At 38.2% G+C, this 15,383-nt stretch overlaps 2 protein-coding genes across 2 annotated transcripts; one reads left to right on the forward strand and one right to left on the reverse strand.

Annotated features, from left to right (window-relative positions):
• The first annotated feature begins 4,498 nt into the window (after positions 1–4,498).
• Positions 4,499–7,223, forward strand: psmc3ip (PSMC3 interacting protein). The gene is made up of 8 exons (XM_078269257.1): positions 4,499–4,607; positions 5,168–5,268; positions 5,358–5,447; positions 5,558–5,669; positions 5,867–6,012; positions 6,144–6,197; positions 6,343–6,402; positions 6,539–7,223. Exons 1-8 carry the CDS (start codon positions 4,589–4,591, stop codon positions 6,593–6,595), a joined length of 639 nt encoding a protein of 212 aa, XP_078125383.1. The 5' UTR covers positions 4,499–4,588; the 3' UTR covers positions 6,596–7,223.
• On the reverse strand, positions 6,685–14,862 carry mlx (MAX dimerization protein MLX). The gene is made up of 8 exons (XM_078269256.1): positions 14,784–14,862; positions 13,542–13,578; positions 13,293–13,382; positions 11,194–11,303; positions 10,945–11,047; positions 10,430–10,529; positions 9,832–10,033; positions 6,685–8,732 (listed from the first exon to the last, which is right to left on the reverse strand). The coding sequence occupies exons 1-8, from the start codon at positions 14,820–14,822 to the stop codon at positions 8,676–8,678; spliced, it is 738 nt and encodes a 245-aa protein (XP_078125382.1). The 5' UTR covers positions 14,823–14,862; the 3' UTR covers positions 6,685–8,675.
• Positions 14,863–15,383: the final 521 nt, after the last annotated feature.

Raw genomic sequence — 15,383 nt, forward strand, 5'->3', positions numbered from 1 at the left:
GCAGTTGCAACTCCCTCCCTCTGTCATCTCTCCATCTGTGCATGTATGTCATCGAACACATGTGTGGATGTTTCAGGCCTGTGTGTTTTTAACAAAAGAGTGAAAAAATTGTAATTTCCCCACTGGGGATCAATATAAAGTATAAATAATTATTATTAATTATTAAGTAGGCAGTACAGATTGTGACCCTGTGTCACACACTATACTATGATTTTTTTCATCAACATACTATACTATTACTTTTTTATATGTTTTTGGACATACTTTACTATGACTTTTTAATCACTTTTTTGGACATACTATACTATGACTTTTTATCACTTTTTTCAACATACTATACTATTACTTTTTTCAACATACTATACTATGACTTTTTTACGATACTAAACTATTACTTTTCATGACTTTTATCGACATACTTTACTATGACTCTTTTTCGACATACTGTAACTATGACTTTTTGACACTTTTTTCGACATACTATACTATGATTTTTTTATCACTTTTTTTGACATGCTATACTATGACTTTTTTATCACTTTTTTCGACATACTATACTATGATTTCTTTACTATACTAAACTATTACTTATTACATATTTACATATTTTGTCGACTAAATTTAACCGTATTCTCCGCCAAAACGAGCGGCAGCTCGCCGTGTTCTGTATCCAGCTCAAAGTCATCAATATTCGGCTAAACATTTCTACTAACTACCGCTGATACGACCGAGCTGTGATGGAGTTCCATAGCCCGCGTCACAAAGCTCTGTAGCGGCTTAAACAACTAGCAACTGCAACTCTGCGTCATGGAGCACGTAGCCAGCTGGCATCACGTGACAAGCCGGTGGTCTCCTAATTTCGTAGGATATCATACGTTTTGGTGTGCATACATTTTCGTACAATATCATACGGACTCATTCATGAGAATGCATTGCACTTTTTTCGATATACTATACTGTTACCAAAGGGAGGTCACACACAGACAGATCAGTCAAAAAGTAGCTTATTTAAACTAAATATATTAACACAACCTAACTAAACATAAGTTTAATGGTGGGGTGTGTAACTGTGGAAGACATCAATCGTGTTTGCAGCGTGTGGACCGGTGAATGTATGTTGTGATGTGTGTTGAATAGTGCAGGAAACCAAGCAAAGAACAAAATGTTGAGATGGGTGCAGTGGGCCCAGCTGAGAGAGTGACGGCAAAAATAGAAGCTCTGCGTATCTGCTTCGGAGGGCTGCAGACCGCCAGAGCTGGGACAGAGTCGGAGCGCAGCCATTCCGCAGTCAGTGAAAATACACACATTGACTTTAATGGAAACCTATTGACTCCGCCGCCGTTCCGGAGCGGAGTTCCGCAGTTGGTGGAAATTGGGGGTGAGACTCCCTGGATGGCAGTCCTTTATGCCTTATGTAAGCCACGCCCAGATGGCCAGGTACACGGGGGGGGGGTCGTCACACCCCCTCCCTTAAGATGGGAGTCCTCACTATTTCAACATGTAACTCTAAATTAAGTAAACTAAGTACTTTCATAAAGTGCCAAAAAGTTGAGTCAAAACTCAAAACTTAGGATCTTCAATAATGTCACTCTGGAATATCAATGTTAACCTGTGTATGTCTATACAACCTGCAGACCATCTCATAGCTTAACCGTCAAGGTCACCCTCTCAGCAACCTTGGTACATAGGAAGCAATTTAAGAGAGAAGAAAACAAAAACAGAAAAAGACACTGCAGGAAGGAAAAACACAAGTTACTTAAACAGTCATAGCTCTGGACATGGCATCAGCCACTGTATTTACAGCTTCCTTTACGTTTACTTTTATGTCTAAATGAAAGGGTTGGAGGAAAAGACACCAATGCATAAGCAGCTGATTTGGATTTTGGAAGGGGTGGAGAAAAGTTGGAGTATTGTGGTTTCCTCTAGTGTAAACCACTAGAGGACTTACTCCATCCCCCAGATAAACTTGAAAGTGCTGCAACTCACCGGGCACCCGACACCATTTTTGTTAGCCTGTATGAGTAGGCTACAGCACCAGCTCCCACCTTAATAGCATCCACATCAGTGAAAAAAGGCTGGTCCATCTGTGGGGCTGCTAGGACAGGGGCAGAACACAATAAAGAGTTGCCTGAATCTTGTTTTGTTTTGTTTTGTTTGTTTGTCTCTATTATCTATACCCTGTAAAGCGACTTTGAGTTCGTGAAAAGCGCTATATAAATTCAGTTTATTATTATTATTATTATTAAAGGCATCTTGACAGGGAAGAGACCATTCAAACTTAACCTTGGGGCTAAGTAGAGAAGTGAGTGAAGCTGCTACTGTGGAGAAGTTTTTACAAAACCCACGATAGTAACCCACCATATCCAAGAAACAAGAGAGTTCTTTCTTGGTCAATATAGATGAGTATGAGACAGAACATCAGCCAACAGACCTGCATAACTTTTGATCAGTTTCACCAACTGTGTATGCTGTGGTTCAGGTAAATGTTTCAATACTTCCACTAGTTTATCAAGTAATTCAGTTTTTAAGACTCTCTTAAAATACCATCATCTGGCGTATACAACGCTTCCTCATTTTCCACTGTCGGATCAACAGATGGAGGCGAATGCTCTACTGTAACTGCTGCAGCACCTGAGGAAACTGTCGACCCAGATTTGGAGTGTGGCAAAGGACCAACACAGTCAATCAGATGCTCAAATGGGTGTTCAACAACTGGAATGGCATACAGATGGGCAGGCTTAATTACCTGATTTGGTTTACCAGTTAATTGACATTGTGTGGCAAGTTTTAATAAAAGCTGAAATGTCTCTTCAAACAAGGCCATCATAGGTTTTCCTTACCCCTAAATGAGCTGCAATGCCATCATGAGCGGTCTGAAGAACAGTACGTCTTAATGTAGAGGGCAAAACAATTTGCATAATTTCATCCCCCACAAAACAGTCCCCCTGGGGAACTCTTTCTCACCAACTTGTCTTGGAGAAAATAACCACAGGCTGCACTCTCCACCTCATCATCTGGAAGAACCTGGCTGTACAGAGCCTGAAGTGTTGGGTCATCTCTTTGCTCTTTTACAAGATTACTGCAAGACAGAGGCAAGGGAAAAGCAGGCACAGAAAATACAGGCTCTTTTCTTCACTGGACTATCAAGACAGGAACCATCACTGGCTCGGCTCATGTCACTGCACAATTGGAAAGTACCACAGAAAAGTTTTTGGGTGACTCAGAACCTTCTACCTGGTGGGTTGGAGCATCCACCGGAGCAGATGAAACAGGCCACATACGATTTCCAGCCAGGTCATTTCCTAGAATGACGTGTACTCCCCCCATAGGCAAGGAGTGGCACACTCCCATGGTCACGTCACCTTGCACCAGATCTGAGAAGAGTGTAAACGTATGCTGTGGGGCAGAAAAAAACAGTCAAACCCTTCCCCCGGAGAGCAATACTGGAACCGGAGAAAGATAGCACAGAGTCCACAATAAAGGAATCAAGTGCCCCTGAATCTCTTAATATCTTTACAGGAACCTTTCCTGACACTCCCAACCAGTTAAACATAACCATCAGCTACAAATGCAGCATAACCGGGATCAATCTCCTCATTAGCTGAGGAAATTGTAATAGGCAGTTGCTCTATCACAGGTCCCTGACTGAGGTTACTGTTAATGAAGGTTTTGTGTGTCCCGCACAGCAGCAATGACACGACTTCGCTCTGGATTTTGCTGTGGATATGTAGCCTACTATATGCGTACTGTCGGGTTAATTGTCAGTGGAAAGCATTGACAAACACGGACTGAACATGTTGAATTTGATTAAACATCTCCAAACAAGGACGCCATTGCACATCAAACAAACATCTGTATGTAGGAGATTGTTTGGTATGTGTTTGCCAATCTGTCTTTGGTGTCATTTCACTTGACAGGAGGTGAAAGGTGTACAGTAATCTCAGATGACGAAGGTTTTAAGAAGATTTAAGAAAATCAACAAAATCCTTTACAATAATAAAAGGCTCTGCACTTTGAACAACTTCCTGAGGGAAACCATTCTCTATTAAACAGTATATGTGACACACTGTACTACATGATATTACCAAGTGTGTTTTTTCTATTGCCATACGTTTGATATTTGTTTTTATTTTGTTTCCAACACATTAGCCCACATTAAAACTGTACTATTTATCAAAATGTTTTAGGCCCAGGACCCTTGCATTTACTGTCTGAGATGAGCCAAAATGGCAGAGCTCTCACTCAGCTCTTTTTCCGAATATCGCAAACTTTATGAAAAAGTTCAAATCTTAAGTACGTCACTCACAGCCAAAGTTATTAACAAAGTAATAGTTTTTGGGCAAATAAATTAACTTTAGAGCGCTGTTGATATGTAGAAGTAACAGAAGTTTTTTTTTTTTTTTTTAAATAAAATCAACGGAGAAGAGCTCATGTGCGAGGGTTTTCCACTGCACCCTCGCAGAGCAGGATTATAGCTAGTTCTACTAGTGTGATGCATCTTAAACCATAAACGATCTTTTCCGTGACGCATATTTAGCGCGAAACTCGGTTTGGGAAGCTAGCTAAAGTGAAAACGGAGAGGTTAGAAATGAGTAAAAAGGATAACGGTAAGAGTTAGCTTCATGTCAGGATATTTTTGGCTGTAGCAAGATAGCTGTCGTATCTGACACTCGCTCGTTTAATTCCACCGATAATAAAGATGTAGCTATAAAGCCATCAGCTAACGTTAGCTACATAGCCTAAAAATAAGTTACGCTAACATTAGCTCTCAAACATTCGGTGAGCTTACTGCAAATACGCTCACTTTTACAATATGATACTTTTTTTTGTTTTGTTTTAAAGCACCTTATGTGGGATCTTTTATTATTAAGTTACATAAAATAAGTTATATCTTCATTGTTTAGCAGTGCCGTAGGCTCACTAAGACCTAACCCAAACAAAGATGATATAAAACACATAACGTTAAACATAATACAGTAGCTGTGCTAGAGTACTATCAAAGTGCGTCAAGGAACTTTAAAAGACCACACAACTCTGTGGTTTTTATTATTAAAGTTTTTATTTCTAGCTATGTTTGAGTATCAAGTAATATTAACTTTAAGCACCATTTGGGAATGTTTGTGTCAGCCCATATGATCACATTCAGACATTCTGCTGTCATCCACAGGCACGACACTCATCCTTGCCTATCTGAATGAGAAGAACCGACCCTACAGTTCTCAGGATGTCTTTTGCAATTTACAAAAGCAGCATGGATTGGGCAAAACCGTGAGATTAGTGATTGCCTATAAGATTGTGTGTGTGTGTTCGTTATTAATTATTGATTATTGATTGATTGCATATTTGTGATTCACCAGGCAGTGGTCAAAGCCATGGAGCTGCTGGCTCTAGAGGGCAAGATAAAGGAGAAAGCATATGGCAAGCAAAAGATTTATTTTGCTGATCAGGTTAGTCTGTTCATCTGAAATACAGTACTGTTGTTGAAAGTAGGCACTGAAAGTAATGTATGCCAACACTGCTGTTTAGAATAATCTGCTGCTGCTAACCTTCCCTACAGTCTCAGTTCAAAGATGTGAATGATGCAGACCTGAAGGTGATGGACTCTCAGATCTCACAGCTCAGTGCAGAGATGCATTCCCTCAACCAGAGCTGCAGACAGCTAGATTCAGGTGTAGTAAACTTGTTAAAGTTGGTGCCTCCAGTGTTTTCACAGAGCCTACACAGTACCAAGATATGTGCATTGTGCAGTTTTAGGCCAGTGTAAATGATTTACATGACTTCTCGATGCTTAAGGGACCGTGTTTTAGTTGTACTGCATTCTGAAAAGGGGCTGTTGTATACATTTGTGTGAAATCTCCGCTGACAGAGCTGAAGGAGCTCAGCAGCTCTCTGACAACAGAGGAAGTGATGTCAGAGATCAAAGCGCTGAAAGCAGAGTGTTCAGGGTACAGAGTGCGTGTGGAGAAGATAAAGTCGGCCACAAATCACGTCACACCAGAAGAGAAAGAGAAGGTTAGGAAGGCATTTATGCTTTCTCATTACAGCAAAACATCTTAGGAAAAGTAGTGAAGATACTACTGTTGTTGTTTTTGTCTGTTGATGTACATTATGGTGGTTCAATGCTCATATTTTGATTTACACAGGTTTACAAAGAGCAGAATGCTTACGTGAAAGAGTGGAAAAAGAGGAAAAGATTGGTAATGTATATAGAGCTGCAATGATTAGTTGACTGACAGAAAATTAATCAGCAACTATTTTGAAAATCCATTGATTGTACATTTGTAAGCAAACATGTTTTGGTTTCAGCAATTCTCAAACTTTGTTGTGCTTTGATTCTCTCAGGCTTCAGACATGATGAATGCAATCCTGGAAGGCTATCCTAAGAGCAAAAAGCAGTTCCTGGTGAGTGGAACAAGCTCATAAAATCTACTTTCCAAAACTTAACTTTATGCCACACCTACAGTATGCGTTTTGCTTGTGTGCCAATGTTTTTTGTTCACAGTACTAATGAATAATATACGTGCTGTTTCCCTCACAGGATGAAGTTGGAGTGGAGACTGATGAGGACTGCAAGGTGGTTGTTCCAAGTACTTGAAAGAACAAGAAAACACTTGTTCATCCACTTCATCAATACAAGCCTGTGCAGTGCTTAGCTAAGAATATAGATTATACATCAGAGCAGTCTGAGCCACAGCACACTTTATTTATAGTCTCTCTCTTGAACAAATAGTACATCTTTAATAAAAGTTCAATAGAAAAAAACTTCCACTGTAATTGAAAGTATATTTATACAAAAATAGCTGTCATTTTCAAGACACTAACACTACGTCACATCATTACACAGCACTGATGGATGCTTGATACCTCATAGGCAACGTTGGTTTATTTTTTACCTTTTTAAAGCTGTAAAACCAGTCCTGAGCCTGTGAAAATGTCAAATGAATTGGGTCATTGCTTTGAGAGCTGTATGTTCTTTGTTCATATGATTAAGTCCATATTGCTGCCATGTTTTTTTGAAAACTACATAAAAGAACCACAATGTATAAAGCATGGAGGGTTATTCATAACCTTCAGGTATTATGGAGGGTTGTCATGTTTTCCCCTCTTCTTTGTACTGTTTAACTCAGTATTGCTTCCAAGTTATTAAATGTTCATGACAATAACTGTTGTGCTAAAATAATATCTCCAACAAAATAAATCAAACTTTTTTTTTTTTTTAACTATCTTAAAATATTCAAGATATTTTACTGCTGCAGAGATGGGGACCAGTGCCCAGCCATATGATTTGTCCTTTTCTGCTGCACTTTTATTTCCATTTTAATTGGGGAAAATTAAACCGGACAAACATTCAATATTGGTGATATACAGTAGGTGCCGCTTTTTTTTTTTTTAATTAGAACTATCAAAAACAATACTTAAAGCAACAAGACAGGATAAAAAAGTAACACTTCCCTGTGATTAAAGCAACAACAGTAAAACAATTCTGTATTGAATAGATTAGTCATTTGTATGACAGATTTTACTTATTCAGATGGTGGAAACAAAGCCATCAAGGAAATTAGCTTAAAGTTAAATCTTTTTCAATTCATTAGTGACTATAAATCTCGGTACAGTGATGGTTTTCACAAAGCATCAGCCCTGAAGAGTGAACATTTTCCACTTAGTGGTGTTGAATATTCACCATATTGAGTAAACTGTTACTGATAATAAAAGCCACTGACAACCAAAGTAAAGCATGTGGTCGTGTTGGTTTTAAAAAAAACTGAAATTTAAAGATGACATTTACGTCAATTTAAGTACTTATTGTAGAGTAAACTGCAATCAAAATCAACATTTTGTATTTAACATCTAAATAACTCAACAATTTCTTCACAATGTGCATATATATATATATATAGTTTTTAAACCTCAGTACTAAAATGCTGAAGCACCACAGAGCGTGTTCCTGATTACACAGTTAGGAGAAATGAGTTAGCCTGCAGTAGTATAGTATTTAACATTGTCTGCTACAGTATGGTTCAAGAGTCTTACGGCTGACTCCAGATGTTTGTGCCCTGAAGCTGATAGGAGCCCTTTAGATAAACATTAGGAACATATGCTTGATGTAACAGAGGGGAGGGTGTGGGCTCATGAGCTTTTACAGTTTTCATCACCCTTCTCTCAATTTCCATTGGGTTGATAGATTGCATAAGCAACACGATCAATCAACTCAATCTGTAAAGAGTCTTGGTTTTGTTTTATTTAGGGGCAACTCTAGTTACTTAAGACTGTGACTCCAACTAAATGCACACTGCACTGTCTTGTCTAACTGATGCATTCATTTGCAAACTGTTATATTTTGTGTGTCCCCTGTATTTCTTAGCAGAACAATAGTAAGAACTATGAACATTCAGCAGAGGCTGGAATATACTCAGCTATCTGTATGTATGTACACTTAGAATCAGAAAGTGATCCCTTCTGATGAAATATGTGACTGCTCAATCCAATGCAACTTCTCATCCCTGCCCATAGTGTGAGGTTGAGGTAATCCAATTGCAGCCAGGGAGTCACTGATGAGTTGAAGTGAGTGTAGTGTGTGGCCTGAGGCTGATTTAAGTTTTTTTTCTCCACCCTGAGAGGCCAGAGCAAGCCCAAAGTCAATTTTCTGGGGAATTAAGTCCAGAGGTTTCACTCAATCAATAAAGTTGACCATTGAGCTGCCGGAGCACTCCTACGACAAACTCCCTCAGCGTCTAAGAAAGAACAGAAGAAGCACACAAACTGTTATTATCTCGACATTAACAAAGCAACACTGACCATTCTCACGGTGTCTGATCTGCTGTCAACAAAGCGTTAAAGATATTCCTTACAGAGCTTGAAACAAAACACAAAAAAGGACCCAAACACAAATTTTGCAGTACAATTAAAGGAAATCGGGTACAACAAGACAAGAGGTAAAAAAACAACACACACACATCTATAGAAAAAAGATATATTATGAAGCTGGTCCAAAATTTGCAAAATTGTTAGCAAGAAAACTTCAAAAACAAAAAGCTGATAACACTTTTTATAAAATCAGAGACCCAACTACAAAGACCCTAGAACACAAAAGCCAGGAAAAACAGACAGCTTTCTAAGAACTATATACTCAACCACATTTAGAGGAGGGACAAAATATTAGACACTTTTTAGACTCTCTCAACCTAACGGCTCTATAAGTTCAAAATGAGAAATGTTTAGCTCATATAACAACAGAAGAGTCAAGTCACCGAAGGATTCTCATCTGAGTGGTACAAGACTTCTAGGACCGAATTAAAACCAAGCCTCCTCCACATATTTAATAAAGCATTTAAAGAAGCTTTATCTTTGCTAGATCTTTGTTCTGTTATTATATGGGCACGTGTGGGTGTGTATATATGTGCATATACATTTTTATTTGTATTTATTTCCTTCTTTTCTACCTATCTTTATATATATATATATATATATATATATATATATATATACATATACACACACACACACACACACACACACGTATGTAAGAATAAATGCTTTCTTATTTGTTTGTTTTTTATGTATTTTTATTTTTTAGGAATATCTTTTCTTATTTAAAAGGAGTGAAACAAGAAATAGGAAGAGGAGTATCGTGACCATGTTGGTCTCAAACAGTGATAATTACACTCTGTGTATTGTTACTACTCTATGTAACCAACAACAACAAAGAACTGGCAATGTCGTGTGTGTGTGTGTGTGTGTGTGTGTGTGTGTGTGTGTGTGTGTGTGTGTGTCTGTGTCTGTGTGTCTGTGTGTGTGCAATACTCTAAAAACAAACATACATATATTCCTTACATGTGGCTTGCAGTGCTCCTCAATCCAGCTGAAAACGCAGGCGGAGAGTTCTTGAAAGCTGCTCACTGAAACAGAACTGCTAAAAGACTGGAACAGGGAGTCCATGATGCTCTGAAAGATGTTGAACTTGACCTGGTCAGACACCTGATCCTCTCCCTGCTGTGGGTGGTTCTGGTGGGCCTTCACTATGTGCTCATAGTTCCTATTAAGAAAGACAATCACTGTTCACAGGCATCACAAAATTGCAAAATATGCAATTTAATTCATGGCCACAACTAATTTATAAAGAAATGATTAACTTGAGCTAGATTAACTGGTTTGCTGCCACAGCAAGTGTCACATTAAAAATGTAAATGCTGCATTTTAAGCTTTTATTTGAGGATATTTTGTTTCACTTTTTAATTTTAGATCCGATCGTACCTTTACAATGTGCTGTTTCAGCGCTGCAATCAAAGCATTTCTAACTCAAGAGTTTTCTCTATTTGTACAAGATCAGCATTTTTTTTTTTAAATCCATCTTTTCGTCTGTCTGGAGGCAGAACAAGTAGGGAAGTCTTAATTTGCCAAAAAACAGAAAGTATGTGAACCATTAGCTCACGTTTTCATGATTTTCAGCGCCATCACTTCTTTCCTTAGTACAGAAACTTCCTCCTCTTGCTTCTTCTTTTCTTTATGAAGAAAATGGATGTAGTCGATTGCTGCAAACAAATACAGAAATGCATCTGTTAGTGATTTCGGCACTCCACACAGATTTAATCCATTTCCCCAGAAATGTTGTCCCTTCACATATAACAAATGTTGATAAAGGTATTATGGAGGGTTGTCATTGATGATGAATAAAAAAAAAGAAAAAAAAAAAGTGTGTTGCTTGCTTTGTGTAATGTGAGCATGCATGTATCTATTGGAAAACTAGATGATAATGCCACTGCTGAAAGTTGGACAGAAAACTCTGACCTTTAATGACACTGCTATTTAGGGATTTAGGGCTATCTACCCTAATAGAGATAGTGAGATGTCAAATGATGTATTAAATACTATTACAAACATCATTCACAAGGGTGACCTTGTGAGTTAAGTTAAGATAAGTGTTCACCTAATAACATCACAGCTTACTTTTCTGTAGCACAGTAGCCTTGCTGATCTTCTGTGCTCCTACTGCAAATTCAGACTGCTGCTGGCAGGTTGGTACTATGGACTGGAGGTCTTCGTAGCCTTTCTTACGTTACAACAACAAAAAATGTATAAGTACTGAACAAATGAAGTTATGAAAACATACAACTCTAAATCTTTTCAAAGGTGTTTGTGATGTATCTGCAGTAAGTCACAGAGACACACATCCTTTGCAGTCTATTGTATCCTTACCTTGATAGCATCCCTACGCTTCTGCTCAGCCTGTGTGTGCGCTTGTCTCCGTCGATCTTTATACGAGTCCTTATATGACGTCTCATGTCTGTAGTCACTGTCTTCATCATCTATTCAAGAATATATTAACACTTAGATTAAGAAACATGCCCCTGACCTGACTGTGACATGGAATACCACTTGGCATACTAGGGGTGGGAATCGATTGGCACCTCACGATTCGATTCAGAGGCCAACGATTCGATTCTAAACCTATTATCGATGCAACAATTTTTTTTATGTACATTTCCATGCGTGATTTTTAAAAATATACATATAAATCTGAGTTTGCTACTCAGAGTTTGCTAATCACTTCCTAGACAAAGCTTAGATTTTGACATATACAGTATTTGTCACATGCAAGTTTTAATGAAATGTTTTGTCTACTGAGGTTTTTATTTTGTAGTCATTCCATGCTTAAGCCTTAAACGTGCTCGTGAAAGTCACCTTCTCTCCCAGTAATCTTCCATGTCAGAGGCCCAGTCATGTTTAAAGGTGGAGAATTGGCTTCTTAGAACATGAAGGTGTCAGATGTAATGTGATAAAGTAGATGAACAGCCTATATGTGTTTTGCCTAATTATTTATTCTTATTAGATCACGTGTACACACACATTTTTTTTTTTTTTCTCCTTTTGGCCATTTTTGTGTGTTTTTTTTTCTGCACTCTTGCCTAAACTCTAAGTTGTTGTCCATTACCCCATCCTCTTTCAGACACTCTGTTTTCTGATTTGTACTTGTCTGGAGACAGTAACGTTTAAATAAAAATCAACACTTTTTTTTTATTTTTTTTATAAATCGTCAAATCGTTATAGAGAGAATCGCGATGCATCCAAGAATCGATTATTTTTCCCACCCCTATGGCATACTGACAAATGCACAGTGAACAATTTTGTTGTTAAATACAACGTTTTGGAAACATAATGAGGATTAAGCTCATTTCAGTTGGTCTAAAGCCATAAAACAATTTTCTTTTTTCTGAGACTGGAAGATGAATTTATAGATCTACTTAAAATACATATCGTGGAGCTTCAGTCTATTTTCTTCCATCACAGAGATGTAGCCAACAATGGACCACCAGAAGCTGATTCATCAATCAAGTTCAATCGATGACGGTAATGCACTTTAAACTCGCCTACACTAGACATTATTCAACGGAGACAACTCATAAAAACCTGCTGACAGAATCTGAAAGCTATGAAGACTGAACACAGTTCTGCATGCACTGCATTTGATTAAACACATAAATACACCGTATATACTCCCCTCTATTAGAATTACTGTCATTCTATATCGTTAAAAGAGTACCTACATGCCTTGTAATCGTTATCGTAATGAGTAGGATGACTGGTTTTTACTTTTATAAGAAGCAGGAAGCAAAAATGAAAGATAGCAGGCCATGTCTCCATTTACCAATGAGCTTTTACTTTGAATAGTAGGTGATATACAAATTAGAGATGTTCCGATACCGATACCAGTATCGGTATCGGCTCCGATACTGCCTAAAACACTGGTATCGGTAAGTACTGGAGTTTATGCACCGATCCGATACCACATAATAAAGCCTTAAAGAAAATCTACATTAAAAGTAGTTTATTTATGTTCTTTTTCCGTTATAACTGACTGTCAAACATAATAAAAGAAAGTTCTGTGGCATTAATTGTTTGTGTTTGTTTCACAAAGAGTTTAACCTGAGCCAGGCCGACAACAAAGATATAAATCATATCACATCCATACAGGGATAGTAGTATATAATTGTTAAAACATAATAAAGTATATGTCACACTGGTATCAGCCGATAGGCAAGTTCAGGTATCGAAATCGGTATCGGGAAGCAAAAAATGGTATCGGACCATCTCTAATACAAATAAGGCATTTTATTCTTTGAAATGCAATTAGACTTCATATATTATGCATTACAGTAAAGTCATTCGAAGTGAAGCACAGTCAGCGAAGCAAACATTCAGTTAGCGAAGCAAACATTCACATCACAATCTAAATGCACAAATTCTCTCTTAAAACTGTCAGCCATGTCAGTTCCCCTGTGTTACAAACATTATACCTGTATTTGGTACTGAAGAGGCACTTGTCGAGCCGATGCTGTTGGCCCTGGACACAACTGAACCCTTTCTGACAGTTTCAGCAAAGAAACCTACACAACAAGACAGCAGACATCAACGGTTTTTCACTGCAAGGCCAGAAACAGATTGGCATGCTAATCTCAAAAATCACAAACACAAGGTCACCATCACATAGCCTAAATATGAAATTATATGACAAACAACAGGATGTGATCTGACTGAATACTCACTAGGGTCAAAGCCACTGTCGCTGAAAGCACCGTCTGTCTGCCAAGCCATCATCAGACAACAGAAGATAGAAAAAAAGAGGAAAATAGAGGCTGATATGCTGGGATAAAAAGGGCAAAACTCGTGCTGCCCTAAATAAGTTTACAATAGACCCAATAGCTAGCCTGCCCGATGGACAGCCTAAACCCCCCCAATGAGCATTGCCCTGATTTGTCCAATTCAAGTATGCATGAGGGTGAAGAGCCACACCCAATCAGTACTTCAATCACAGATCCACTGTTTGATCTAGCTAGGGCACAACAACACATTAGTTACTTTAATTTGTACTTCTCAAAATTGGTGCCAGTTTCTTTCCAATATTTTTATTTAATACAATTTATGTATTTATAATTACAGGATGTAAACCCTCAAAATGTGGTCAATTTCAATACTAAGACTTGCTACATGTTTAGAGTGTTTGACCATGACTACTCTGACCTAAGGTTTCACTCGCTCTACCTAAAACGAAATCATAGGAGGATCGTCGGATAATCCTATATCAAATGTTGCCCTCTAAGATAGTTTGATATGGTTGATTCAACAGTTTAACTTAGGAGTCCCTGACATGAGTAGAATTGGAAACATCTTTTTACAGCTGCTTTTCCATAATACGTAACGTATTAAAATCATTATCAAATACGACATTATATAATGAGTGATACATCGTCTGGTGTAAAGCTGACTTCTGACAAGGGAAGTTGGACCAAGTCATAATAAGTCATCCTAATATACAGTTTTCAGATACCACACCAGAGTTTCGCCCAGGTTGAATTTATATGTGGCGGGGCTGCAAATAGCAATGAATATACAAGCTTACTAATGGTAAATTTATTGCACCATTCTGGCAGACTATACTACAACAAATCTGCACTTCACTTCCACATTGGTGTTTGTAAGAAATGCAAGTAAGAAATGCAAAAAAAGAAATGTAATTTTAGGTGGGTGCAAATCTATTTTAAGCTAAAACGAGGAACATGAGTTGCCCTTAAGGACGTTTTGTTTACTTAGCTAGCTAACGGTAGCTAGCTGCAAACGTCACATAGCTAACGTTAGCTGTCGAGCTAACAAAGCCCAGCTCCTCCACAACGTTAGCAAAACTTTAACTTATAGACATAACAATGTTTGTCACTTATCACTGCTGTCACACGGCAGACGTAAGAGTCGATTTACAAAATAGTTGAGGTTAACTAACATCAGTCACTTACTTTCCAGTGGTCTTCTGGCGACGTTGTCGGGTCCGTCATTTTGGAATGTAAAACAAATAGCTCTGCTGCCTTCGCGTGCTTCTCGTAAATCCCTACTTACTTCTAGCTTGAAAAGCCAGACCCACATCAAGATCAAATTACATTTGCAGGGTGCGTCTAGGTTTCGAGGCTAACTTTCTTCTTTAAAAATAAATATTATTATTATTATTATTATTATTATTATTATTATTATTGTACCCTTACATTAATAACTTGCATCCACAGCTGATTCACAATCAGTTCCCCCAATGGACCCAATTCGTGTGCACGAATTACCAACAACAGGTAGGCTTAGTCACGAAGTGCAGTATTTATTCATATAAATCTTATTCTTCTTTACAGGGTCCGTGGCCGCTGCACTCCTTTAAAACTTCAATATAGCCTAGCTGTCTGTTCTGACGTTGAGAACCATAGGTAGCAATTTCCGAGGAGACAGCGAATGCAGCAATCATACATGTAGTAATTGGCTTCAAACACAGAGAGACGCTGTTAGACACATAGACATATGGTTGGACAACCGTCTCTTTACACTCACTTACATGCAGACGTCCACATCAACCT

Source organism: Sander vitreus, chromosome 15 (assembly GCF_031162955.1).
Source record: "Sander vitreus isolate 19-12246 chromosome 15, sanVit1, whole genome shotgun sequence".
In the NCBI taxonomy this organism is placed as follows: Eukaryota; Metazoa; Chordata; class Actinopteri; order Perciformes; family Percidae; genus Sander; species Sander vitreus.

Excerpts from the sequence above, each read along its gene's own strand:
- psmc3ip (XM_078269257.1), top strand. Across the intron at positions 5,269-5,357 it reads AGCATGGATTGGGCAAAACC|GCAGTGGTCAAAGCCATGGA; the intron begins GTGAGATTAGTG and ends GTGATTCACCAG. Across the intron at positions 6,013-6,143 it reads CACCAGAAGAGAAAGAGAAG|GTTTACAAAGAGCAGAATGC; the intron begins GTTAGGAAGGCA and ends TGATTTACACAG.
- mlx (XM_078269256.1), bottom strand. The coding sequence starts at position 14,822 with ATGACGGACCCGACAACGTCGCCAGAAGACCACTGGAAA. Across the intron at positions 11,304-13,292 it reads CTCTTCAGTACCAAATACAG|ATGATGAAGACAGTGACTAC; the intron begins GTATAATGTTTG and ends ATTCTTGAATAG. Across the intron at positions 10,530-10,944 it reads GGCTACTGTGCTACAGAAAA|CAATCGACTACATCCATTTT; the intron begins GTAAGCTGTGAT and ends ATTTGTTTGCAG.